At 39.1% G+C, this 27,360-nt stretch overlaps 1 protein-coding gene across 2 annotated transcripts in view; it reads left to right on the top strand.

The window, feature by feature from the left end:
* The window catches only part of UBE2Q2 (ubiquitin conjugating enzyme E2 Q2), a 53,917-nt gene extending 26,557 nt beyond the window's left edge, over window positions 1-27,360 (top strand). For both annotated transcript variants that reach the window (XM_017745184.1, XM_008641994.2), the window contains exons 3-13: window positions 3,378-3,482; window positions 5,121-5,177; window positions 7,204-7,344; window positions 13,701-13,785; window positions 18,609-18,669; window positions 20,708-20,798; window positions 21,128-21,186; window positions 22,461-22,509; window positions 23,374-23,469; window positions 23,917-23,983; window positions 25,727-27,360. In XM_017745184.1, coding sequence (XP_017600673.1) covers window positions 3,378-3,482; window positions 5,121-5,177; window positions 7,204-7,344; window positions 13,701-13,785; window positions 18,609-18,669; window positions 20,708-20,798; window positions 21,128-21,186; window positions 22,461-22,509; window positions 23,374-23,469; window positions 23,917-23,983; window positions 25,727-25,758 — 843 coding nt within the window. In that variant the 3' untranslated portion in view covers window positions 25,759-27,360. The remainder of the gene's footprint in view (window positions 1-3,377; window positions 3,483-5,120; window positions 5,178-7,203; window positions 7,345-13,700; window positions 13,786-18,608; window positions 18,670-20,707; window positions 20,799-21,127; window positions 21,187-22,460; window positions 22,510-23,373; window positions 23,470-23,916; window positions 23,984-25,726) is intronic.

Raw genomic sequence — 27,360 nt, 5'->3', positions numbered from 1 at the left:
AGTCTTTCTAGGATTAAACTGTACTTCTTAAATTCTTTTTTCTTCGTAATCAGGAAACAGGGTGTTTCATAGTGAAGCCAGCAGGATATTAATATCTTAAAAGGTATCCTAAAATTGTTAGTGCTTTCATACCGCATTAGGAAGATCTCTTCGTACATAAAGAAAAGCCTCCTAATGTAGGCTGGGTTTCAGAAAAAATTCTTCTAAACTGTTTTTGGATATGCAGGATATTAAGATAGGGAACAAAATTCCAAGAGGTGTTTGTGTTCTAAACCAGCCTTATGGTGTCCACAAGAATCACCAACTTCTCAGAACTCCTGAGGCATTAAAAATCATAGGGGTGTGTGTTCCAATTATATAATTTTTGTTATTTTGATATTAATTATAATCAATATAACAAATTTATAAATGCGTTGTTGTATGTGGTCACTTGAGCATTTCCCTTCTGCAGGCTATTCACCTTGCTCCTTTACCCTGTGGGTTATGCATTCTGGTTGCTGTTTACTTTGTGCTTTAGGCAGTTAGTGCTCCAGGGAAACTACTGGTGTACTGATAGTTCATGTTTCTTCAGTAGCCTCAAAGTGCATCTGTTAAGCATTCATTTTACATTCGTCAAGCCTGTGAAGTTACCCTGGAAATATATTTAAATTATTAATACATGATAGAAATCTGCTCTCCCTTTTGATAGTCTGTTCATGTACATACCAAGACATCAAATCATGCCAGGCCCTGCTTAGAGCACAGGGGTGGATCAGATGTCTTCTAGATGTGCCTTTCAGCTCAAATTATCCTGTGATTTTTCATACAGAGGAGCAGAGGATAAGGGATAAGTGATGGTGATCCATGGCAGAAAGATCAATGGTATGAAATTAATTCCTGTGGAGGAAAAATGTGGCAATAAGGAAGAAGGGTAGAAGGGTTGTACAGACAGGATCAGCTTCTTGCTCTGCCACCATCTTTGCAAATTGTAGATACTGATTTCAAATAAAGCAGCTGATCTATAAAAATGAACTGCAGTGTGAGTTGCATTAAGCTAACCCTGAAGTGTAGAATCCTGCCAAGGAAGGGGATCCCTGCTCTCAGCTGCAGGTCTCTGCCTGCCCCTTCATGATGAAGTGGTGCTTGTGTGCTGAAGCACATCAGGAATTGATCTGCCACAAAGCTGATAAGCTGCCACATAGTTGTGTGATCTCTGGTGCCAGTGGAACTGAGAAGGTGAAAAGCTGCTGGAGGACCTTGTCAGGCACAGCTGCTGTAATTTGGCCCAGGTTGTGCCAGCAGCTTGTTGTTTCGAAGGTGCTCCATTTCCTTGCTTGTGGCCCTGTGCTCAGAAGCAAGGGAAACTTACAGGGTGTTAGGTCCTGGCTGCAAAAATTTCTTCTGAATGTCAGTTCAGGTAACAGGATGTTTTGTGGGGAGGAGGGGGTGTGAAGGAAGCAGGGCAGGAAGCAGTTCTTAACTCTGCAGCCTGTATTGTCTCTTTCTGTCAAGACACATCTAATAGTGTGTTCATCTGCTTTTCCAAGGTCAGTGCTAATTGACCAGCACAATGCCAATGGTGGCAGTCTTCCCTCACCACTTAGATTTATTTTTGTATGATTCACAGAAGATGTAAACAAATTATTGGCTCTGCAAGAAAAATTACAGCTCCTAGAATTGTGTGGTTTATGCTCCAGCACTCCATGAGGCAATGTTTGTGCAGAGAAAAAGTTTCTCAACAAAATGTGTAGCAGTGTAACTTTACGCATCTTGCTCATACTGAAAATAATAGTTCTAAGACCTGTGATTCTATCTGGCAGCTAACTTTTTGATGGATGAACCTGATTCCTGCCTTCTAAAAGATTTCGTGATGTTTCAGATACATGGGAAACTTCAAACAAGTGTAGAGTTTTAATGCTGATGAGCAATGTGTTTGTTACTGAAAGTTTTTTGTCAAAACCTATTGTGTCTCATCTATATACTCCTAAGAAATGTGGTGCTGGTACCCCAGTCCTTTTGGTGATACCTGCTTCATTTTTGAGTTGGATTGACTTATCGTGAATGATGCGGAAACAGCAGACGTGGTGTGATAGCGTTGTAATGTAGGCTGGTATCTCAGTTCATGGCCTCAGATGAATAAATAACATTCCTGTTAAACACAATGTGGAATTCTGCTGTAGAAGGGAAAAGCACTGAAGCTTTCAGATAGCATAAGGGCAACATTTGCTAATCCCTGCTAGTGATTTGGGCTTGGAAATGAGTTCTTAACCCTGGAGAGACTGAATTTTTCACTTCCGGTGGGGTAAGGTGAGAGCATTTAAACTGGCCAATAGCAAGGCTTTAGAAATGTATTTTGGAGTGTGTGTGCAGAAATGCCTGTCTTGTATGCTGCCCTCGACAAGTGGCAAGACAAATTCTCCTTGGTATCTGGAAGAAAAGTCCATAAATGGTTGTATAATTTTTGCAAGCTTCATCTAGGGTATTGTTTTGCAAATAATGAGATGTTGACCCTTTTACAAATGGATTTTGCAGTCCTTATTTTTGTTTCCTGACACAGCTGTGTGAAGACCTTGGGAAGTTAGGAATTGCAGTAGTACGGTCTTTAATGTCTTGGCCTTAACTAGGAATCTGAGGCTGGCTGCCTAGAGAAAGTTAACAGCTGTGGAAATCAACTTAATTACTGGGGTGATCAAAAAGCAAACTTAATGTTCGTTTCTGCAGGAATAAATTTTTTTTTCTGGCTTGCATTAGTGAGTGTGAGGTGTTCCATAGTTTGCAGTTAACAGAGCAGGGTCAATGGAACACTGCAGGTCGGAAACAGAAGTCAGAGCTAGTAACAGATTGTGCCTCACCGTGACACAAGATACAGCAAGCGCAGTGCCTGGGCTCCAGCTCAGAGCCTGCCTGGCTCCTGGGACTTGGACAGGGTTTCTCTTGTTCCACTGCCTTGCTGGTGTGCCCTGTGAAGGAATTCAGGATATGGAAAACCAGACTTCCTCCTTTGTGTTTTGAAGACATGGTTTTTTTAACCTGGAAAATGGGAATGGACCATTTTGTCTCGTGGGATTTGACCATTTGCTTATTCCATAGTGATTTGTGGCTCAGACACCTATGTTTGGAATAGATAATGCTGTCAGAGTAGATTATTTTTCTGTTCATGGCTTTTTTCTTAGATGTAGGAAGATGAATGGGAGTCATCTTTAACTTGCCATGTCCTTGAGTTTCTATTGTGGGGACTTTACTACGAAGATTGCAGAGGAAATTTTATTCCAGCCTGAGCAGATTTAAATGCTGTACCCTGACTTCAAGTTCAGGATAAATGTGTGAAGAAAATTCAAAATGTATTGCTCTGAGCTTTGGTTTAAATAAACATTTCCATGTTTTCTTGTTTTCTATAGCTTCTTCAGCAGCTGAAGCGATTAATATGTGACCTCTGCAGATTATATAATCTTCCTCAGCATCCAGATGTTGAAATGTTAGATCAGCCATTGCCAGCTGGACAGGTAAATTAAAAAGCTGTGGACTCCTTCTTATGCCAATAAAGGAATTGTTTTTTCAACTCCAAGAAGCAAGATAATGGGAATGATTAAACCTTGTATAAGCCAGAACTGAGATATAAAACAGTTTTGTGTTATGGTGTCTTCAATCTGAATTTTTTTGCAAAATCCATTTAATAATGGTGTTATAATATTACATAATTCCCTTTGAAGTTCCTGTATCGTTGAAAGGTGTGTATGTGATACCAATGCTGTCAAGTTTAATTCCCTCCTAAACACTGTTCAAGCCAATTGCTGTGTACTTGGAGTGCTTCCCAAACTTACTTTTTCTGAAATGTTGGGCTCTTTGTTGAAGAGTATGTGTTTACACTGTGCACTTGGATGAACTGCTGTTGATGTTTTCCTCCTTCAATCCCTTGCAGAGACATGGGATATCAAGGCCATATGTTACTTCGGGTAGGGAGGTGCCTTGTTTATTTCTTGTGCACTTGAAAAATTAAGAATTGTTACAGCCTGTGAGGTGTTCTTGTTAACCAAAATGTTTCGTATTATGCTGAAAACAGAACTGGTAACTGACAGTAACTGTTCTTTTTTGTATTTTTAGTAAGATTGTGGGATCTGCTTTTGCTTGTACACATTAAGATGAAATGATTGCTAAAAAACTCCTGTAGAGTAACAGATGGCTTTCCTGTGGTGACAGTACTACTGTAGTAATGACAAATAACTTGCTTAATTTTTGGTCATGTGCCAAATTGTAATCCTTATAGGTCTTTTCTCTGAGCTGCCCACTCAGCAGTGCAGCTGTAAGGCAATGGGCTGTGATATTAGGGTGTAGCTTTGTGAAGGATCTCATGTGCTATGAAACTCAAAAACAAACTCGTGGAAGGTTTCTTAGCCAGAAATGTCAGACAGTTTGCAAGTTAAATAAGAGTGGCCTTAGTAACTCTGACCAAAGATCCATCTGGTCCCATATATTGTCTAGAGCAGTGTTGTACCTTCTTTGCCAAAGGAAGAGTAAGCAGAGGACAAGCATATCAGAATTCTCCTGAGTATTACTGCAGCTCACACTTCCTGAGCTTGGAGTGGTATCCTGAAATAGAAAGTCATGAAAAATGAACTCAATGTATTGTTTTGATATTTCAAAGTAGTCTAATAGCAATGGCTACACGATGATAGTAGTGGCTGCATAGAAGTTCTAGATAGTGAGAAAAAGAATCCATTAAGTTCTGGAGGTCTAAAGTTTGTTGGGTTTTTTTCTTTCTAGGGTGTAGCATGTAGATGGATACCAGCCAGAGCCATGATCTGATTTCATGGTTAAGAGATCATGGGTTGTAAGCCACTTGATGTGTTTGTTGCATTTGTCACTGTCTCAGAAGAGGATGTTCCTTATATGAATCTAAAGGTTCTACTTACAGCTTAATTGGAATTAATTGTGACATTCTATTTATTTTTGCTTCATGCAAAAATCTCTTCACTATCATACCCCAGAAAAGCATCTTTATGCATCTTACATGTCAAACTTCAGTCCTTTACAGACAAGGCTAACTTTCGCACTTACTACTTCTCTTTGAGAGTAGACTTGGTGATTTTGAAAGAAAGGAGCCCATGCAGAATTTATGCAGAACCTTCATTGTTGTATTGCAGAATGGAACAACAGAAGAAGTTACATCAGAGGAGGAGGAGGAAGAAGATATGGGTGAAGTATGTCTATATATGAGATTGTGGTCCTAATCTAGTTGAATTTCAGCATTTTGCCTTGCAATGTCTGGCTAATAATTAAACCAAATTATAAAATGTAACCTCCCTGGAGTTCAACAGAAAAGATAATTAAAATTTGGATGTTGAACTGAATGTCAGCTTTCACTTCAACCACAAAACTAGTGAACTTTTTTTCTTAAATCTAGATCTCAGCTGTGAGGTACTTGGATACAGAGAATTGGACATCTGTTTGTGCTTTAGTCAAACAATACATAACATTGTGTGCCAAATCAGTATGTTTTTGCATTGTTAACTCCTATTTCAAGCAGCATGTGAACTGGCTCTGATGCAGTTGGAAGTGCCAGATTGAAGCAGACTGGCTGTGAGAGTAAATCAGTTGCTGACTCATTAAATGGGTGAGCTAGATTTTAACTGTAATAAATTCAAGGAAGTGGGAGGCCATCGAAACAGACACACTAGACTTTTATGTCCACGTCTGTCAACATGGTGCTCTCTTTAATGAGCTCTTTAGTTGTAAGAATCACCCTTTTTGCTTGCTTCTGTTACATGTTGGAGTAGCTCCAAGATGCTTGCTTTTTATACCACTATAGATAGCCTTTTTATAGTAGAACTGTTTTGACTACTTCAGTCAAAAACAGTAGTAAGAATGAACAACTCTTTCTGAATAAAAGATCTTCCTATAGAAAAGATCTAAATGGTACCAAGTTTTTAAAATTAATTTGAAGCAGCCTCTCTTATGCCATATTCAGCCTGATCTAAGTTTGCTGGAGCTGGTGTTGCTGTAAAGGTGGTGTGTCCCATATTCTGCTGCCACAAGGCTCTTATTGCTTGCAGACTTCTAGAGTAGCCTTTTGCATTCTTTTTGGGTTACTTTACACAAAAAAGAAATGATCTCCATTATTTATAAGCTGTCAAGGGGGCATTGTGTGTGGCAGTGATATCTGCATCATGTAATCTAGTCCCAGTTCTAAATGGAGAAGCAGTTTGCAATTCCTTGGCTCTATTGTTTGGAGAAGCATGAGCATTTTAAAGAATACTCAGTCTAAAGTCTGTTACAGGTGAAGGAAACAGGGTCATCAAATGCACCAGGTGTGTTTCTTACTACATAGGGCATCCTTGAATTTGAGTTTTCCTGCCATGCAAACAGATGGTGCATAAAGAGCAGCCTCAGGTGTGGCAGAGCTCTGCATACTGGAGTATATCTGGTAGTTGTGTAACCAAAGCTTGCTGGTGTGGCTGCTGCAGTGCTTCCTTTTTCATGTCAAGGTATTTACATCCTTCCCCTCCTCTCCACAGCCAGCATTTGAATCTCCTTAAGGCAGTTGTCTGAAGCTCAGAGTGCTCCTCTGCGACAAGATAACCCCATCTCAGGACACAGAGCAGAGGGATTTTTAGTGCCTTGGTCTAGAACATAGAACCGAGGTGTTGGCTTGTGTGATCACAGTGCTAGACCACAGAATTGTCTTGCATCCTGATTCCAAAATTACTGCATCTAATCTTTAGCTGAAATGTTAACCTTGAATAAAGTACACCTAGTTTTCTAATATTTAACTTTCTTGAAGGGTTGCTGTAGCCCTGCCAGATATGTTAATTACTGCTTGCCAGAAGTGTATTATAGCTAGGATTCTGATTGCAAAAGAGTCTGCTTTTAGAAACACCTTGGAGCCACTCTAGCTTTGAGTACTTTTGGATTCTCAAGTCCTGTTTGCTATTTACTTCAGTGGGCTAATTCTCTACAATCCTATCTTCTTGCAGAGGTTGTGATTGTTCCTGTGACCAGAAACATGTTGTGAATTCAGATTTCATTTGTATTATGAAGGCTCCCTATACTTCCAGTGGATAGTGTTGGCTGAGAGTGAAGTTAGAACAAAACAGAAATGGCATCCAACAGTCACAAATACCTAGTGCTGTGCAGTATGTGACTGTATCCCAAGTGCCCTTGGATAGGGTTTCATTGAATGAAGAGCATTGTACAGTTACTTGCAATTAACTTTCCTCTCTCCTGTAGGACATCGAAGATCTGGATCACTATGATATGAAGGAGGAGGAACCAGTTGATGGGAAGAAATCTGAGGATGAAGGCATTGAAAAAGAGAACCTTGCAATCTTAGAAAAAATCAGAAAAAATCAAAGGCAAGATCACTTAAATGTGAGTTACTGATTCCATGCTTCTTCTTTGCAGTACTTCTGACTTTAAAATAGATGTGGTTTTCAACAAAGGCCACTGCTGTGCACCTAGACATAAATGAACCTGTAGCTGACTGTTTAGCTGCTCATTTCCAGATATATCCATGTGGTTGTCCCTCTCTTTCTTGCTTGGTGCCTTTGTTACAAACATCTCCTTGCAGAATCAGCAGAATGCACCTAGGCTGTGAGTGTGACTTTTGTTGCTGAACCCTTATTAAAGTAAAAAAATAAAGCCATATTTAAAATGGACTGTATTAAAAGTCATGGGTGACTTTAAATACTTGGTAAACCTGTGCTTTAAATCCATTTTATGCATGAGCTTATTTTTCAGTAATAGCTATGCCACCTGGAAATTACTGGACGCTGGTGGATTGTTGTGCAGTTTTTTTATTGCCATACATGAAGCAAGGGGCCTTCAGCAGCTCTGCAGCTTCGTTGTCAGTTTCCTGAATGATCTTGCCAGCAGGCAGTTGTAGAAAAAGTGCTTATTCTCCAGAGGTTTAGAAACGTTCTGTCACAAGTGCCGAGTTCCAGAGAGGCTTCTACTTGTCAAAGGTGCATGTAGGAGGGTATGATGATGCCATACAACCTTAATTTTGTTTACCCTGACTTCCAAAGAAATCAGAGCTTTTTTTTTTTCATAGAGGCTTAAAATGTGTAAAACATGAAATTTAATACTTCTGTTTGATCTGCTTCAGTCAAAGGGTTTTAAAATTTTAACTCCCAAACCTGATTGGTATTTCAGGGTTTAAAACCAGGTATACGTAAGGTCCCAAACTGCTTTTGCTGTGCAGTCAAGTCTGGTTTTGAGACTTGACTAACTGTAAACACAGCAGTCACTTACTGGTTTTATTTAAACTTGAGTGTTCACTGTTTGAGAAGATGCCTAGTGAGGTTTTGTGTTTCTGTGTGTATAACTCCTAATAGTAAGGAGTCTTTAATTGTGAAAGAAAATATATCCTCTTGCAGCCTGAAAGGCATAGCCTGCTTTACAACCATCTAAAATTTGGTAGAACAGAAAAAAAAGTTTTTGTAGTGTCAGCATTCTTCCTTGGTGCAGAAAGCCTCTTCAAACTGCAGATTTTCTTTTGCTATCTGTTCTCTTTCCATTTGGCAAAAATTACCTTTCCTGTTGCTTTTTCCTTCCACATTTAGTGGAGCCAAAATGAACACTGCTGGTTTTCTGTTTGACAACAGCAGATTCAACTTACATAATAGCTGTTTCTCATGCCAAGACACTCTCGTTGATGCTGGTGCATAAACAAGGTCAGCTGAGTACAGGGAACGGGGTATTCAGCTGCTGCCGAGGAACTGTGGTATTTTTGTGGGTCACCAGAAATAGCTGTGCTGCTGAAATGATTTCTCAAAGGACTTGTGAGGGTTTACTCTTAGATGCTGGAGAACCAAAAGCTATAGCTGTGCTACTGACCTAGGACAGAGCTAACCCAGCAGCACTTTAATGGTCCTCCATGCTGCCAAAACAGGGAACTTTTAACACAATGTGCTAACCATGCTCTAAGAGCAGAAATTTGCTGAGTATCCTGACACAAAGCAAAATTTAAGTCTGTACAGCCCTCACAACTGGATTTCTTAGAGGACAGTATGAGTTTCACAAACTTAAATGCAGTGGCTAAACATAGTCTGTTTTTTACAGGAGCTACGCAGCCTTTTGGGATACTTTGTTTCCTCAGCAGAGGCCAGTACCGCAAACCCATGCCATTTACATGCTGCTTGTTGGAAAAGGGAATGTGCAGCATAATGTAGGACTTAGACTGGTGCCCAGTGCAGCCAGAAGACTTTTCAGTTCCTTTCCATGCTCTTCGGCCCAAGTCCATGGGTTGTCCTCTCCCCTCAGCTGCAGTGCAGGCTGGAGTTACAGATCATGCTCAAGGCTTGTTCATGGGAAAGCAGTGTGTGCACTCCCATTCTCATTTATTCCTGATAGATTAAAGACATTTTTCTGCTTCTCAAGACGTTGCCATAGGAGTTTTTAGGGTTTATGTGTGTTGTACAAGTTAAGAATGTGTATTTACTAATTTTGTAAATTAGTTCTGTCCTTGGCAGTATCCTTAATCCCATCCTCCTTGCTGGCATCAGGACACAAATTTGGCTTGTGGTACAGTATGTAACTTGGAGCAAGAATTAATCCTTCTCTTAACATTGTAATAACTTTAAAGAACCACTTGCTTACCTGGAGTTAGTGATTTCAGTTCAAAGACCTTTTTTAACTTCAAATATTTAACAACTTGCTGCTGCTTGTGTTGAGGTCTTTGCCCACATAGTCGTTTTAAAGATTAATGCCTTTCTTACTTAGATAATGCTATTAGCTTTTCCCATTTCATACTGAGGAGTTTAAGCACTTCCCTTTAGAAGTCTCCAATGTCTCTACTTTCATCTTCAGTTTTTATGAAATCTAAGGTGTCATTTCTATTTTTAGTCTAATCCTTGAAGGAAGTATGAACCTACTTCTAGGAATGAACGTGCTTCTGCACAAATACCGAGAAAGTTCGGTGACAGTGGAACTTGTGTTCTTTAGCTCTTTTTGGGTCATTTTAGATTTCGGTTTATTTTCTTGGAGAAGCTAGCATGTTTTGTTTCAGTAGGTAATTTTTGGTCTTGTGGCTAAATCATCTGAAATGTATTGAGTGAGGAGGTTTCCTGTAGTGTTCTGATGTGTTCACAATATTTTTCTGATCAGACAGAAAACAAACAATCGGATCTTCGGATATAAAACTGCAGTTAGCTGCACCTCCTACCTCCTGTAACTTCTGGGGAAGAGCAGGCTGTGGGTGCATTTTGAGGGTTGGAAGGGGAAAAGAAACCCCTGGTATCTCTGTGGCCTTAGTACAGCAGGGCAGTGGCAAGTGCTGGTCCGACTGCGGCACAGGTTTCATGTTTCTGACAGTGGCAGAAGCTCGTCCTTGTGGGGAAGAGTTTGAGAATAGGACAGGCTTGTAGTGATACATCTCAGGAATATTTTTCATGTCCAGCAGTTTTGGCTGTGGGAATTCCTGCATCAGGTATCTCTGTTATTTGCAGCTCTCAGCAATTGGCATGTTGTCAACAAGGATGTTTGCCTCTTGTAGCAGGGATTTCTCCATCTTACCCTGCTCGTTGTTCTGGAGAGCCACAAAATATGCTAGTACAGGAGAGGATGATCAAGTGAGACTTCTTGTGCCTATTTGATTACTTATTAGGAAAAAAATGTCCCTTGGGTCTGGTCTCGCAGCTCAGTTAACTACTTCATGTGAATTGGCTTTGCCTTTCTGCTTTTGGCATCAGCCCCATGTGACAGATACCCGTCAGATCCCATGATTGACCAGTTATTTCTGAGGCAGTTGCAACTATAAATCTTACTGTCACAATTTGAAAAATGGGAACTTTATCTCCCTTGGAGTGTCAAGTCCCACTTTTCCAGAAGGATACGGTTATTTATATCTGAGTTCAATCTTTGAAATTATAGCTTGCATGTAGTGTGTTATGGAAAAAGTTTTTAATTTTAGTATCACTATAGTCAAAACTGACCTCAATGCTCTGTATCATGCAGTGCTGTGATGCAAGTTGTGCTCTCTTCTAAACTGCACTTTAACAGTAGCTGCAAAAACCACAAGTGACACCAGAATGAAGGCATGTTTCAGAGAAGTGGTGTTTGGCATTAGGCTTACCATCAGGTTTAGCTGTTACCTTCTTCCTCAAGTTCCTCCAAGGGTAGTTCAGAGCACATAAAATAAGCTCCTGTGCTAAACTTCTTACATTAAGCTTTCTATCCTCTTTCTCCTGATTGTAGATTACTGGTTTACAGTCTATCGATTCTCTAGAGTAGCAAGTGTAACTATTTAATGCTGCTATATAAGGAGTGGGCAGCCCAATTAGAAACTCCTAGGGAAAAGGGGAAAACCACTGTTCTAGACAAAGTGTGTTGAGGCTTGCTTATACACACTAAAACTAACATCTTTAATACCACCTCATTTTATCAGCAGGTATAATGGCAGTTTAGGGGGATGTGGGTGTGTTAAGCTTTGGTGCTTAAATGTCTCCAATATAGAAGTTACTTAAATTCCCATTTGCCAAGATGAGCTTCCAACATTATGTATAGAAATTCAGTAGTTTAATTGGATGGAAATAGAGATGCAATGAGAGAGGTAGTTTTCCACAGGATGTCTTTGACCATCTAACTTGTTCTTAAATTGCCTGTATTTATAGGTGGATAATCTGTGAAAAGTGCAAGGAAATTACTTCTTTCAGTAAGAAATACAGTAGCAGGGGCAAGGATTTGCACAGCTCTGCACAGAAGAAAACCAAAATCTTGACACATGTCTGTGAAATTTCTTTCCTCCAGGCTCAACATACTGATAAGTCTCAATCTTAACTCTCACAAAGCAGAACAACTGTACAAAGCATGGTGGCTAACACTGTTATGTTAACTGGTTAAGTGTAATGCTTCCTTTTTTAGCTAATCTGCAAATAGTGGGCATAAATAGTAGTAATATGCAGATAAGGCATATAAACAACCTTCTTCTGTAAAATTTCGTGTACTTGGTGTTAGAGAAATCCCTTCTTTGTCTGATACTGCTCTATAGAGAGGGGCATAGTAAACGGAAAAATTACTTGTCTGAAGCCCTGTCTTTATGTAGCTTTTGTTTAATCGGATGAAAGGAGTTGCCTGTTATTTGCATGTTTAATTGCAAGGTTCATCCTTCACACCGGTCTGTTAGGAAAAACTAGTGGAATTTCGGAAATCTGCATAATTAAATCCAAAGGCAAATGAAAATGAATAGCCTTAAAAGAATAGTCTACAGATTCTAGTGTGAAGCCAAGTGTATTATTTGATACTACTGGACAGAGAAGTCAGAGGACTATGTGGAGGCTTTAGCATCAAGTAACTGTTAATGATACTTAATTCTTATTAAGAAGTAATTTAGTCCTACAATTAAGAGCTTGCGGAATATAAAACATCACTGTGGACTTCAGGCAAACAGGGATGGTGTTTCAGGTATTAGGCACTGGTCACAGCTGCTTCATATTCTTCCAGAAATACTTTTCTGACGCTTCTGTCCAAAAAGGATGTGTTTGTAGATGTTCATAATGTCTGGAAGGAAACTGAAGAAATAAGTATCTTTGAATTTTTAGGTGGAGTAAAAAAGCAAACTCATCAACTTACTCTGTCAGTACTTGATACAGACAGGCTGAATTATTCTAGGTGGGCCTTTTTTATTTGGTAGTGGGGCAGTTTTATTTTTGTCCTGGTTTCCCCCCCAGCCACGCTTATGAGCTCCATGTATTAGCCTGTATTTCAGTGCAGTGACTGAAGAACAGGAGCAGAAGGGAACTGCAAAGGTCTAATGGAACCATCTACCTTTGGGAAACAAACTGTTGGTGAAAGCCCAAGTGTCACAGGGTCAGGCTTTGGGGTGGTAACTACCTTAGCTCATTTGGAGTCCTTGTTCCTATTCAGTATTTTAAATCTTATAATGCTAACTTTTATCTCTGTTTTTTGAAATTCTTGAACCTAAAGTGGTATTTTGGGTGGGATATATAAGCAGAGTAATCACATAACATATAAGAAAATTGTGTGCTAAGTTTTCTCACACTTTGAGGTGCTCAGTAGTACAGAGCTGAGCTCTAAAAGAACAGAAGAGATTTTTGCCCTGGTTGCATAAATCACAAGAACTATGACACGTCACAAGAAATATTTTGTATTTTAAGGTTTACTTACCTTAGTCTTCCTCTGTGTAGGTGTTGATTTTTTTTTTTTTCACTCAATTGCACTAAGTATTGCTTTTGTTCCACATTTTCTAAATTCATTGGTTGGTCTTATTCATCTGGAAGCTGCTGTTCTAGAGTGGGTACTTTCCAACTCCTGTACCTTTTTTCATGACCAAATAAAAATATACCTCTGAGAAAGCAATAAAACCTTCTGTGTAGAAGCTTGTTCTTAGGATTAGTCTTACTCTTCTTCCCAGTGTGTAAAAACAGAATGTAAAATGAAATATTTCTCTCTGAGGTGTACTGTGCATCCATCTTGGAAATTAAAATGCCAAAGATTTAGCTCCTTTACAGAAAAATGCTTGTTGTACCTTGATTAAAAGTTTGTATCACCTATAGCATTTAGTAGTATATATTAATGTGCTTCTTTAGAGGGAGGGCCTTGTTTCTTTGGAGTAGACTTTGCTCACTACAGTATTTAATTTTCCAGAAACCTAATTCTCATACAGAAATTAATATATTGTTAATACCTTCTAGTTAGTGTAACTTTGTAATGTAAAGCTGTTTGTAAATATTACTTTTCACTTATTTGGAGTCTTTTGTTTGTTTCAGGGTGCAGTCTCTGGGTCAGTTCAGGCTTCAGATCGACTTATGAAAGAACTCAGGGATATATATAGATCACAGAGCTATAAAACAGGTAAAATGCCTCAGATTTCCCTTTTTAAACTATACTTTAAGTGAATTCTCTTGGGAAATACTTCCTGCTAATTTTTCTGTGTTTTGTTGTCCTGTGTTTGTATATACGTGTGTGTTCGTGTATGCACGTATGTAAAAATACATAAATTCACTATATATACTCTTAGTAGATAAAGTAGTTTATTTGTGGAGAATAGTCAAAACATATATTCCTTGGAATAATGATGTGAATTACAGTGGAAAACAAGCTTGTATTTTAAATTAGTTTGAATAATGACCAGTGATTATCTTTAGGTAGTGGATGGGTGTTTCTTTTATTCCTTACAGGAGCTCTATCTAAACTAGCTCAGCCAAGGATTCAGTGTATTGAATTGTCTGAGTGTTACCATGTGAGAAATAGAAATTACGTAGATTTCAGGCAAGTTGTGTTCTTCCAAGTCTGCCAAATAGACAACTCTGTCACTGCAGCCAGGTGTGAGACCCTGGTGCAGGCCAGGGAGAGAACAGGAGGAATGCCTAATTAGAGAGTCAGTATAAACCTAAATACCTTCTCACTTTTCTGAACTTTTGCCCATATTTATTTCTAGTGGACTTAAATCTTAATTGGCAATGCCATTTCAATTGTGTGTAAAAGAGCAGAAGTAAAGGGACAATAGGTTCCAGTGTTGATTTGTCATATTTAACTCCTAGGTCAACTGTTTCATGCATGGAGGTGCTGGGGACTGTGGTAAAATGTCCAGGGTATAAATTTGATGAGGTAATCTAGTGTTGATCTAATGCAGCCTACTTTTAGCTTTGTTGCAACTGAGTGCTTGCCAGTGTGCCCTAATAACCATCTATCCAGGAAGGAATGGATTTGGGGGGTCTAGGGAAGAGCTAGAAGTAGATCTCTATGAAGTCATGGGGGATGCTTTACTGCCGATTTTGATCTTCAGGGTTTGTTTTCATGATTGGAACTAAGGTTGGATATAACAAACCAACTGGCCTGTAAAGACTGCCGTGTGGTGCTCAATCATGTGGTGGTACCACTGGAGTCAGCCTGGGGCCCCTGGGGTAGGTGTGGTTTGAGGTGAGCATTTAGGCTCTTTAATGATGCCATTTCTCGGCTTTAGATAAACAAGTCTTAATGAGTTGCAAAAGACTGATCTCAGTGTAGGAAAGCATACTCTAAATTATGAGGAAGAGCAAGTCTTGCTAAACAGAAAGTTGAGGTTCTAAAAGGTGAGTGCAGTAATTTACAGTTTATGACTTTGGAAATACCTAAGAACACTGTAACTGGATGCCTCATGTTGATCTCTAAAACATGGTAATGAAGTAGTGTCAAGTGGAGGTTGACACTACAAAGATGATGGAAATCCTGCTTTGAAACACCATCCTACTGACACATTTATTACATTTTGCTGGTAAATTGATGCTGTTTGTTATTAAACTTACCTAGATTTGTTCCTTATGGCTTCATTTATTCTTCGACCTTGAGTGAATTTATGTTATCGGTTCTTTTCCTTTGTGCAAAACTCCTGCTTTTATAGCCTAGTTCTGCCTTTTGTTAGGTAACTGTCACCATGTGCACAGGCTATGGCAGGTAATTGGCTTTTTCAATGTCATTTTTGTTCAGAGTACTTGCCCCATGGTCCATTTTACCCTAAATTTAATTTCTTCCTGCTAATGTGCAAAGGAAACTATTGTGAAACTTACAGGTTCTGATAACTGTTGCAAGGTAATTTAATGCTGTTTTCATTTTTTTGTAAGGCAAGCCAGAAAGGCTAAGGCTGAGTTTTAGTTGGGTAAGGATCTCTTTATTTAGTTTGCATGAGGTTACATGTTTTTAGGACTGACAGTAGAATAACACTGGGAGCTCTGAAGTGAATAATACTTGTAGCAATAGTCTTTTAGATTTTTTTTTTTTCCTATTAGACTGTTTTATTAAAAAGTACTGTTAAAAGGCAGTGGCTTCAATTGTAGGTGTGTACTCAAGGTAGTATCTATTTTGGAAATTAATTTCCTTTATCAATTGAAGTAATGCTGCTGGAGTTCAAGCAAAAGATGATAAGCAGCTTGCTCTCAACAGTAGTTGCTTATCTACCTGGGAAATCTAGGGGAAAAATTGCCCTTAAAGAAACTGAAAATAATTTTCTTATGAGCTGACAGAAGCAAAAAATACTCCAGCAAATTAAGATGCTCTGTTGTGAATTAGACAGTTCCATTAACCTGTTCAGATAATGGAAGCCACGAGTTCAGCAAAGTAAGATTATCTCATTTCCAGGTACCAGATTGGAGATTCACAAAGGATTTAACATAATTTAGAGGATTGGGAAAAGAGGGCAAGAAACAAAGAATTTGGGGATATTAAATGAAATCTTTTCTGTTCATATCTTTAGCATCTGGTTTTTTTATATATAGTTCATAGAGTTCAAATCACTGTTTTTATCCAAAGACTGTATGGGATTTACTTTTTGATATAGTAATGTTACCATAAGTAAGACATTGCTTCTGTTTTGAAAGGAATTGTTTTTCTTTCTACATTTCAATTTCTTACTTTTTTGCTTGCTTCATGGTTCTGTGGGCTTCTTTTTACTTGGTCACCTCTTTTACTTGATCACCTTTGAGGAATAAAAAACCCACCTTGTGTTTCAACAAGAGGAACCCACCTTGATTCCTTTCCTACATTAAGGACCTCTCAAAAACTGCTATTAATAAGTTAAATTCTATTTTATAGGAACCTTTTTCCTCTCACTGTCAAAATTACGAAAAAAAGCATATGAGTTACTTCCAAATAACACCTCTTGATTATTCAGAAAATCCCAAACAATGCTCTCCCTCAGCTTTGGACGGTGTTGTTAAGTAGCTTCTGTATCAAGACACAGAGCCCCTCCTGCTGCTGTTAGTGAGGAGACACAGATACTATTTGGCTCAAAACTTGGGTGCTCGAAAGGCTGATGGAATCAGTGTTGCAGTGGTGTTTAGGCTTGTGTTGTCAGTCCTGAGCTGAGCCTCTCTCTTGAAGAACCCTCTTGCAGCTTCTGGCTTAGGTGCAGTACAACTCTTCCCATTGGGGAAGCTGGCAAAATGTGTCGGCCTTGGAGCTGAAGGACTGGGGTATGAACTGTGGCTAAGAACAGGAGTCCTAGGATGATGGAAGGAGTGCAGGAGTGGGGCTGGAGGCTTAGTGAGTGAACAAAGGGATGGAAGTTCTCTTGTGATCTTCCATTGTTTAGGATGGTGTCAGTATCCTTACTGTAACTTATTCCCTTGTCTGCAATAAGTATTCTATGCTCGTGCTAGGGGCCAAAACTGTAATACTGAGAGGCTGCTTCTTTCCAGTCTTTGCTCCCATTTAGATGCAGGTGGAAGAAAGTATTCTGGATACAACAATGGAATAGATTTGTCACTAATGAAAGCTGACAATGAGCAGAGTTCTGAATGTCAACTCCTTTGTTGTTACATCAGAGCAGTACAAATTGAAATTCTTACAGTTTGTGACTTACACTAAGGTCAGTTCAGAAAATAGTGTCCTTGGATCTGGGGAGTTGGAAAAAGGCCTTAATAGCTCCTTTGGGTGATCCTCAAACAGAAATACCATGTGTCTGAAGTAGCTGCTGATTAAAAGGGACATGGAGAGCTCAGTGAGCATGTGTTCAGGCCTACACTCTTTTCTAGACGTAGAAAAATTAGAAATTGTGCTCTTGGCTGCAGTACCCACTTGTTAGTGGTGCTCAGTAAGGAAAAACAAGCATGAGTGCTTTACCTTGTGTGCCAAGTTTTGAAATGCATTAGAAGTCAGTCTGGACAGCTTGAAATGTCACCTGTACTCCAAGTAATAATGCTTATAAGTTTCATCTGCAAGATTATTTTTATGCTAACGTAATAAAACTCAGAAATGAATACCCCTGCTCCTTGGGAAGGATGTGGTGACTGCAATCTGATGGTTGTATTGCCTTCAGAAATCCTAGGCAGGTTCCTGATTTGCATATGACTTCCAAATAATTCAGTCAGCAACAGAGATGCTGTTAAATATTAGGCCAGGTAATGAGTTTAATTAATAGTGGGTTAGTCTATATGCATGAATATTCTGTGAAAGAAGAGGTTTAACTTTTGTATGGCTGATACCATGCTCTAAATCTTGTCTGGTGGCTAAAGATTTATTGCTTTTTCCAGAGCTGCTTGTGAATTTATGCAGAGAGGAAGCTTTGAATATACAAGAAAATGGCAGATAATTTCCATCCTTCCCTGGGAGTGAAATGCACAAGTGTTGTTTAACATGCCTAAAACAAACAGGCCACTGAAAATCACCAGCTGGCTCCCACAGACCATTCCATTCTTTAGATGCATCTTTCTGGCTTCTTCAGTCAGCTGTTGGGAATGTTTCATCCACTGCAGTATCCGGGTTTTTTTGGGGTTTCTACTGCATACGCTGTCCAGTGTGCTGTCCTGGTCTGCCTGTACTGATGAGAACCTGTGAAAATACAATGCTGCATACTCAAACTATGTTGTAAAGTGTCTTAAGAGCATGTTAGTCATGTACTGGGTGTAAAATATAGTGAGTAATAAGCAAGATGGAGTTGTAGTTGTGGAATTTTGAAGGTGAAATGGTTAAATATCAGAAAAAAATTGGATCCATGTGGGATTTTTTTAATAGAAGTGAAAACACTTTTTCCTAGTAGTTGGTCAGAACTACTTCTGCTGCTGGAGGAAGGACGTGCCTCAGTATCTTACCCATTGCTTACACCTGCTGACAGTATTCATATTTAAAAGCAAAGAACGTTTTTGTTAAGTTTTCTTATTACACTGTTAGTGCATAATTAATTCCATCTAATATTTCTACAGGGATATATTCAGTGGAACTCGTAAATGACAGCTTGTATGAATGGCATGTTAAACTTCTCAAGTAAGTTATTAAAGCTTTTTCATGTTCTGAACATCTGTTTTACTGTTTCTGCAGAGATTCTTTTGATAAATGAGAATCTCTAGTCAGAGCGTATTAAATAGCGTGTTACAATAGTAGTAGCAGTAGTGGTAATTGTAGCCACTAGATAGTGGCTGTAATTCTGATACACAGAAATGTGTAGGGATGGAGCTATAGTAATTGAGCTGGCAAAAAGACAGACCTGCTTTTCAATGCAAACACTATTTGTGTTACAGTAACTGTCATTACTGTTCAATTCTAAAACTGCTCCAAAATATGCAGCCTCAAATGATAAAAATTTTTTTCAAGTTTCTGCATGGTTTTATTTTTATTAGTTTTTGATGACAGGAATATCCAACTTCTAGTTTCATTCAAGGTGTAAGAAAGAACAGAACTGCCTTAGTGTCTTTAGTTGTTTATTTCTACAGTTAAACAGACACATAGGACTGAAACTTTTAGCTATCACATAAATGTGAGTTATATAACTATATATAACTTGTCTTCTGTCATTGCCTAGTACATAAAATGAAAAGCAGTATGTAACTCACCTTGTTACATCCATAGTCCAATAACTTTAATCCTAGAGGTGCTGGAGTGAAATTATTTCCTGGTAAGAGGATCATCTGCTGTCATCCCTATGTAGTACCCTAAAGAAAGGAAGAGCCTATCCAAACTGCTGGGTGGCTGCAAAATCTGGCAATGGATGGAAGAGCTTCCATCAGTTCAGATAGGTCATGGTAGATAGCTATAAGGACAGAGGCTGTTTCAGCACAGACCTGCCTGTAGGAATTGTTGCCTTGTCCTAGGGGTGAGGCTGGTGCAAACTGGGTCACCAGGTGCTGAAATAGTTTTGTTTCCTTCTTAGTGTAATCATGGGCATGTGAAGGTTTTGAGGCTGAAAATGGCAGGAATGACAAATAAGAGAAATCTGTGTCATGTTATAGGAGGCCTTTCCTATCGAGTGCTTCTGTAACCAAGTGCTCAAAGCACTGTGCAGTGATTTGAAACCTCAGTTCAAATACTGTGAACAGGTCTCATTTTCTGCCTTGAGAAAAGAGGAAATGGAATACATGTAGCAAATGCCTTCCAGAATGTCTAAGAGAATAAGTGTTGTTTATTGCGGCAAAAAGTGTCTGGAAACAAGCACACTGTGTGCAGAGTAGCTGAGGGGATAGATGTCAGAGGAAAGAGCCCGTGTGAGGAAGGACCAGTGTTGTTACTAGAACAAGTCCCTTTGAACTGGTCTAGCAAAAGCCATGGTTTGAAATGAGAGATTCCTAAGCACTGGAAGATTTCTTTTCTGAAATAACTTCTTTCTGGTAGGATGGGGACAAATTGCCCAAGTAATTCTGAAAAGAGATCTAGTAACTTCACAGTTTCACCTGTAGCAGACGATTAGATTTAATGGCCTTCAGTCCCTTTAACATCTGCTTTTGGCTTGCTGCAGGTGTTTTTGACTAGTCTCTTCTATTTAAAAGCTGATGGGGTGTCAGAGCTTGGTGGGATTAACCCAGTAGTGTCTGAATTAATGGCCAGGCTGCTCACCACCAGCATTTTGGAACAAAGAGTTGTTGAAATTCTGCTGAGCAGAAGCTGCTGGCTTTAGTCCTTCTGCTGATGCAGATTACTTTTAATAGCTGATGCAGAACTACAATTACATATTCCATAAAGGATTCGCTAACTATGTGCTGAAAACTGGATGACTACAGTCTTCCTGTTTTTCTCCCCTCTTATTTTGAACACAACTGAACTGAAGTTGCTCTTTTCAAATAAACAGCTTACTTTGTGCTGTGTTTAAATAACATGGGGATAGCATGGGGAATGTAGTACATTGCAGCAAGTTTTCATGCTGATCTCGTGGCAAAGTTTTTACTTTGTAAAAGGAGCAAGAATTTCCTACAGTTCACCTTAAACTACAATTTGTAAACTACAAATACATAAAGACTTTAAGAGGAATTACTGTTTACAGGTATTGAAAATATTAACTTCATCCATGATCTCCCCCCTGCTGCTTTTATAGGGTTGATCCTGATAGCCCACTGCATAGTGATCTTCAGGTCTTAAAAGAAAAAGAAGGTGTAGAATACATTTTACTCAACTTCTCTTTTAAGGTAAGTGTCTGTGGGATGAAAAGCTGCAGTTAAAATTGAGGCTTACTATAGAAAGTGACTGAAGTGACCCTCAGCTGTTACTTGGGTAATAATAGATCTGTAGCATAAAAAAAGGGAAGAAAAGAAACCCTAACTTGTAAGTTCGGCACTAAAGCTTCCCAGAAAAATGCTTTTTAGGCAATACTGTGGAAAGGGAATTTTTACAGAACTGAAAAAATTGTATTACTTCAAATCTGATTTGACAAATAAGGCTATTGAAATATTTTTTGGTTGGGAAGCAATGTCACAGTATTTTTCTTAACCTGTTTTTTTATTGTTGTTCTTTTCAGGATAACTTCCCTTTTGATCCTCCCTTTGTGCGAGTGGTGTCTCCTGTGCTCACGGGAGGGTAGGTTTGAGTTGCCCTACAGAAGTTGTGCTTCGTGTTAGAAATGTTACAGCTTGAAAAGCTCTGTGCTTGCCATAACATTTAAGAGCTGACCTCTGTGGGGGGTTAACATCGCTGTTGTAAGGTGTTCCGAGTTTGTGCTTTGAATGGGTCTTGATCCCTGTGTTGCCTTAAGTCTGATGTATAGTCTTAACTGCCTCTCTCTTGCTGGTAACACTGCCATAAAGTTTTTGTTTAAAAATTCCTCAAATGCTAATCCAAAAATACTAAATTTAATTGAAAACATGCTCCAAATGTCAGCTAAAGTGTGTTTGAAGTACTGTCTGTAGCACAGAAACTTGTATATATCCCTGGAGAGAAGACTAAATTCACCTTCCAAGGCTTTTATGCATCTCCTGGTGACAGGAAATGGTACCTGCATTTGAAAATGCAATCTGTGATAGCTGGAGCTGATTCTGATTTGATTTGAAGAGCCATGTATCCTTTTTGAATTCAGTAAATGGTTAGTGCAGTTAAATAGGGTTCATGAGGGGTGCTGCTTTCTCAGAACTAAATGAGCAGAGCCAAACACCAGAAAATTCACTGGATTCTAGTTTTATTGTACTCGGACTTCTTTCTTTGTAGGATGAAAAAAGGGTGGCTTTTCAGTGGTCATTTCCCTCTAAATGCCATATGGACATAGGAGGTTTAAGTGTCTTGATCATAGAGGAGAACACATTTTGGCAATGGTAAATTCTCTTCCCTCAGTCCAGGTTTTGTGATGCTCAGGTGTTCTGCTGAGTCCCAGTCAGCGCAATGGATGAAGTGTTACTGAAATTAGAAAGTGATTTACAGGAAAAGAGCAAGCAAAGATCTGATTATCTCATACCATTTATAAGTGCACCTACATTGTTTGAAATGGTGTGAAATTTCTTTACAGAATTAAATTTTGTTGGGTTCTTTTATCTACATGTCAGTGTTATGTATATGTAGAGTAGCCATAAAAAGTAACTTCCCTTTTTCCATGGTCTCTGCAGTTGTGCAGATCAGCTCAGTCAGTGGCTTAAACTAAGTCTAGTTGGCAAACAACTTTTTTTTGTTTCACAGTGCTAATCTTCTTTGCCTAAGTATAACATGGCTAACTAGTTATAATATATTACTGGTTAAAGGGCATTTCGGCTTTATTAACAAAGAATTTAACAAACAAGCTGGCAAGAGCTTAAAGTGCTGTGAGCACTTGCATCTTTTTACTAACTGCCGATGTCAAGTATATTTTCTTTCACATTTGTTTGTAGGTATGTCCTAGGTGGAGGTGCGTTATGCATGGAACTTCTTACTAAACAGGTGAATATGTGCTCTTTTATCTGGATAATAAAACATGCTTTAAAATAGTGAAAATAGGTGCTTCGCTTGGGTTGAAGAATCCCTGTGTGGAATACATTACACACTCCAGAGGAAACATGGTAGAATTAAACCTCAATCCCACAAGATTTGCCTTGTTGATCTTGAGATCTTCTCTTCTGCCTTGGGTGGCTTACAAGAGGAAGAGGCAGGAAATGTGAGCATGTCAATTTGGAATTCTCATGATTTCTATGAGGAACGCAGTGTGAAAAAGGAGTTTTGGGGAGCAAGACACAGTGTTTGCTTTTCTCTTCAACTGCATAAAGTCAGCTCTGGACAAGTGAGGAATACAGAAGATTATAGGCATAGATGATTCATGTAGACAGAGTGATTTTTCTCTTTAAGTAAATGAATGAAGTAACTTACTTGCAGGCTCTGGCAGAAACTCTTGTGAGCTCTGGAAGGTAAAGCAATGCCAGAGATGAGCAAAATTCTTATCGCTTACTGAATTGACTTTGTTAGAAATCAGTCTTTTCTGCTTCTAGGAACAAGAAGTTGTAATTTCTGTTTGACATTGCTGAAAATGTGCCAGTGCTGTAAGGATGGAGCTTTTTTGTTTCTGTCTTGCTGTATTTTGGAAATGTGATAAAGCCTTTTCACTCTTCTTACAAGTTCTTAGTACTAGTACCGTTACATAATTTTACAGATTTTCTGTGAAAAATAAAAGTTAACGGAAAAGAAGTAGTTAAACCTAAAACGGGAGTGCAGAAAAAAAATAATCCCAAAGCACACATTCCAAAATAGATTTGCAAGGTGAGCACAAGCAGCAAGTACATGTTGTATGTTAATATTCCTTTCCTCCTCCAGGGCTGGAGCAGTGCCTACTCAATAGAATCAGTCATCATGCAGATCAATGCCACTTTAGTCAAAGGAAAAGCCAGAGTACAGTTTGGAGCCAATAAGGTAAATGTGCTGTGTTTATCAATTGCACAAATCACTGTTGGGTTTCCTTTTCCTTGCTGACTTGCATAGATGATGTTTAATGACAGAATTGTTATTGCAAATATATTTGCATTTTGAATTGTCTGATGCCCCTATGACTATTTTATTTGCAATTAAGAATTTTTTATGTAATTATGAGCATATGAGGTGGATAAAGCCTTGGGATGGGCGGGGTATTTAAGTAGTTAGGCTTTTGCTATCCTTGTATTGGAAAGGGAGGGAAGGAGGATCAGAATTGGGAGGATTTGGAATTTCTGGTTCTGAGAAGGGAATCTTGAAAGCCAGGAATGTTGTAACATTGTGCATAGCTTTTATTTTTAAGCCCACTGTAGAGTTTCCTTGTAGAACTGTTTCTGAGTCTTGCATATCTAGAGGCAGGTTTTTATGTTAGTTTTTTTCTCCTTTCAGAATCAATATAATCTAGCAAGAGCACAGCAGTCCTATAAGTCACTAGTACAAATACATGAGAAAAATGGTATGTATGTTCTTGCCACTTTGTTCTTGTCTGCACAGCACCTTGGGAACTGGTGTTTGGCCACAGAGAAACTTGAAGTGACAGTGTCTTATTTTGGCTTGGGAAGACCATAAATGGTTTTTGCTTCTTTTCTTCTTGCACTAGAAAGACAGTAGTGCTTAAATAACTTGCTGCAATCATTGCAACTTGTCCAGTGTACTTGAATGTTCTGTGTGTGTTCCTACTGCTTCTTGAAAGGCAGCTCCATTTCACTCTCAGCCAGTTGATCTAGGAACTTTATTGTTACTGCAGCTTTAAGGGCTCTAGATATTGGTAAAGTATCTGCTGGAAGTTTATTCCTTTCCCTGAAAGAATTTGTTTCAATGTGGCAAAAAGCTATTGGAAATAATCATTAAGGAAGAGATAAAGTGGAAAGAAAGACCTGAGACTAAAAAAATTCAAGAAGGCCAAGTGAAGTGCACTAGTTGGGAAACTGTGCAGTAGAATAGAGAGACACCTGTTTGGGTTTGGGCTTTTTTAGTCTATTTAAAGTCTCTCTGCTGCATAAAAAAAGTGTACAAATGCTTCAGATCTAACTGAATTTACTGTGGCAGTATGAGAAGCCTGAGGCTTTAAAAGGTTTAAGTAGCTTACATGTTACATAAAGGTAGTCAGCAGAATTGCTACCCTGGTCTTGTGATGAGGGAGTTAGTCCAGTTACCACTTCGTGATGCTTTTTGCTCTGGGTTGGATGCAGTGTTCTCCAGGAATTTGGGTTACTGTGAACGTATTTCAGTGTGACTGCAGAGAGCACCTCAGCTTCCCTACAGTAAAACGGAACATAACACCTGTACTCTTGGGAGGAAGATCAAAGATAATGACTTTAACATGCTTTCCAATTTTACAATATTTTGATCTTGCCGTAACTGAGTCTTTTGCTCCTTTAGTTTGCTACAAAAGCCAACATGGCTGTCTTTTTACTTCTATCTATGTGCTACAAGTCATCAGTCCTGCCTCAGGAGCTGTATGCAAAACATTCACAGTACTCAGTGCTGTTGTGAAAGGTGTCTTGAGCTTAGAGCTGCTACCTGCTTTCTGGGACAGCACAAATAGGCCCTGTAGTCACTGTACACACAATTAGAGGAAAATTTACAGGAGGGGCTGGGAGAATTAAGATTGGATCTCTGGAGGTTTCTAGAAAAAGCTGTGCACACTTGATCAGGTATGATTCAGCTGCTAAACATGCCAAATTATGTCAGGAGACCAGTTATTCAGCTGACATTTCTGAGCTTATTCAGTAAAATTTGCAGAAGTAGGATAAACCATTCAGTTGCTTGTGCATGCCTAACTGCAGTACACAAAATGGTATTTATGTAAGTGTCCCAGTGCAATCATGTTTGTATTTCTATGCTTTGAGTAGCTTGAAGACTTGGGGGTTTTACCTCTCTTCTACTAAGTTTGGTTAGAGCAATATTCCTCCTTCAGCAGCTTCCTCTTGCTGCTGTTCAGCTGGTCCAGCTCAGGATAGCTGCTGCCACAAAAATCTGTGTTTGCACACCCAAATACTGGGTCTGATCCTGGAATGTGCCACATGATTTGTCTCCTACCGCTGACTACTAGCGTTTAGGATGCTGAGTCTCACTGAGCTGGCCTGCTTTAAGAGGGAAGGAATGAGCCAGGTTAGGCTTCCATCTCCCACAGATAAAGAGTAGGATGGTCTGGACACAGCAATCCTGGTACCTAATGTGTCTCTGTTCTCCACAGGCTGGTACACTCCTCCAAAAGAAGATGGCTAATGCTGAGGACTGTTGTATACCTGGACCAATGTCAACAAAACAAGCTCTTTTTTATGTTTTCCAGCACACAGACTCAAGCTATGAGTGCCCCTATAACAGCTGTACTGAGGACTTTAGCTATTAGATAAGTTAGTGGATAATCTGTCAACTGACACGTACAGTATAAGTGACAGCCTTACCATTCCGCTCTTAGGTATCTGGACTGAGCAGTTTGGGCCTTTACCATATTTGTTCTTATGGATTAAGCATATTTGGGCCATGCCCTCCCTTCTCCCTTTTTTTATTTGAAAGCATAAACTCTCCTTGCAGCAGGCTATCAACTTACTAAAGATCATTCAATAGGAGTGAGTTGTTCACACACTTCTGTGTATTTCTTACCTTTTGCAAAATGCAGACTGCAGAGACTTGCGTTGTATTGTTTCATTTAAAGCCAAGAAGTTTAATACATGTTTAATACTGTTTTAGGAAATGTCAGGTCTTGCAAATCACAGTAGTTTTTCTGGTCTAAAATGACAGCGTTTGTAGTATTTCCAAATTAATGATATAGGAAAACACATGTATGTTAAGTCATTAAACATCTTTCATGGCTGTATGAGAATATGAACTGTTTATTGGAAAAGATGCTCTTTGTTTAGATTATCTTAATTTTTTGGTTTGGTTTTTTCTTTTTTTTTTTTGGTTTTGTTTTGGTTTTTTGTTTTTATGCAGAGCAAGGCTGTGCCAATAAAACCTTGTAACTAGTCACTTCCACTGGGGCATCAGAACTTGCTGGGCTGTTCCTGCTACTTGTTGGCTCAACCTCCTTAACAAGAAGAGCCACAGTATGAAGCTTGAAGTTATTTAAAATACTAAAAACCTTTTTAGGTGTTCCATTTTATTAACGGGTTGTTGCAATCATTTGTAAACTAATGAACTTATAAAGTGATTGGCACAAATTGAAATGAAAGTCCTTGAATGAAAATTTTTATATAAAAGCTACAATAAAGTACAAAAACATGTCATCCAATTCAGAGGTGTAAGAAATGCTGCCATAGTCATGACGGCGGTTTTGTTATTGAAGGACTAATGGGAACTGTTCTTTATTCGGAGATGAAGCTGGGTCTGTGTACTTACACAATTTCATTGCCTTACCGGAATCTACTCTATTTTGGTTGTAGTACTAGTCATTAGGCCTGTGCACCCCTCGGGGCCGAGCTAAGGGTGTGTTCCATGGATTAAGCACTTTGAGAAGTGCAGAAGCATGTTTTTGTAATGTTGTTTTTTGTTTGGTTTTTTTTTTTTTTTTTAGTTGACTATCGAACTTGTGCTATTTTCTCTGTCAGGCACCCGCGGGTCCTTGTGCATTTGCTTCTAGATCCAGTTTTTAGCTCGAAAGAAAAGATGGGAGAGGTTTGGCCCCGCTTCCAGTGTGTGTTGTCCCTGGTGCGCTGGGTGGCAGCCGGGGCTGTGCCGCTGTCCGGGCGCAGGGGGGCTGGGGGCGGCCCTGGCCTCCGCCCTTCGGCGCATGCTTCGGATTGGGTTCCATTTCTTCTGGCAGAGTTCCTTGGCAATGTACAGTAATTTGTAAACTTGCATCAAGTTTATGAATAAAAAGCATTTTAC

The sequence above is a fragment of the Corvus brachyrhynchos genome, unplaced genomic scaffold (genome assembly GCF_000691975.1).
Source record: "Corvus brachyrhynchos isolate BGI_N302 unplaced genomic scaffold, ASM69197v1 scaffold309, whole genome shotgun sequence".
In the NCBI taxonomy this organism is placed as follows: domain Eukaryota; kingdom Metazoa; phylum Chordata; class Aves; order Passeriformes; family Corvidae; genus Corvus; species Corvus brachyrhynchos.
This window is presented reverse-complemented; position numbering and strand designations above follow the sequence as displayed.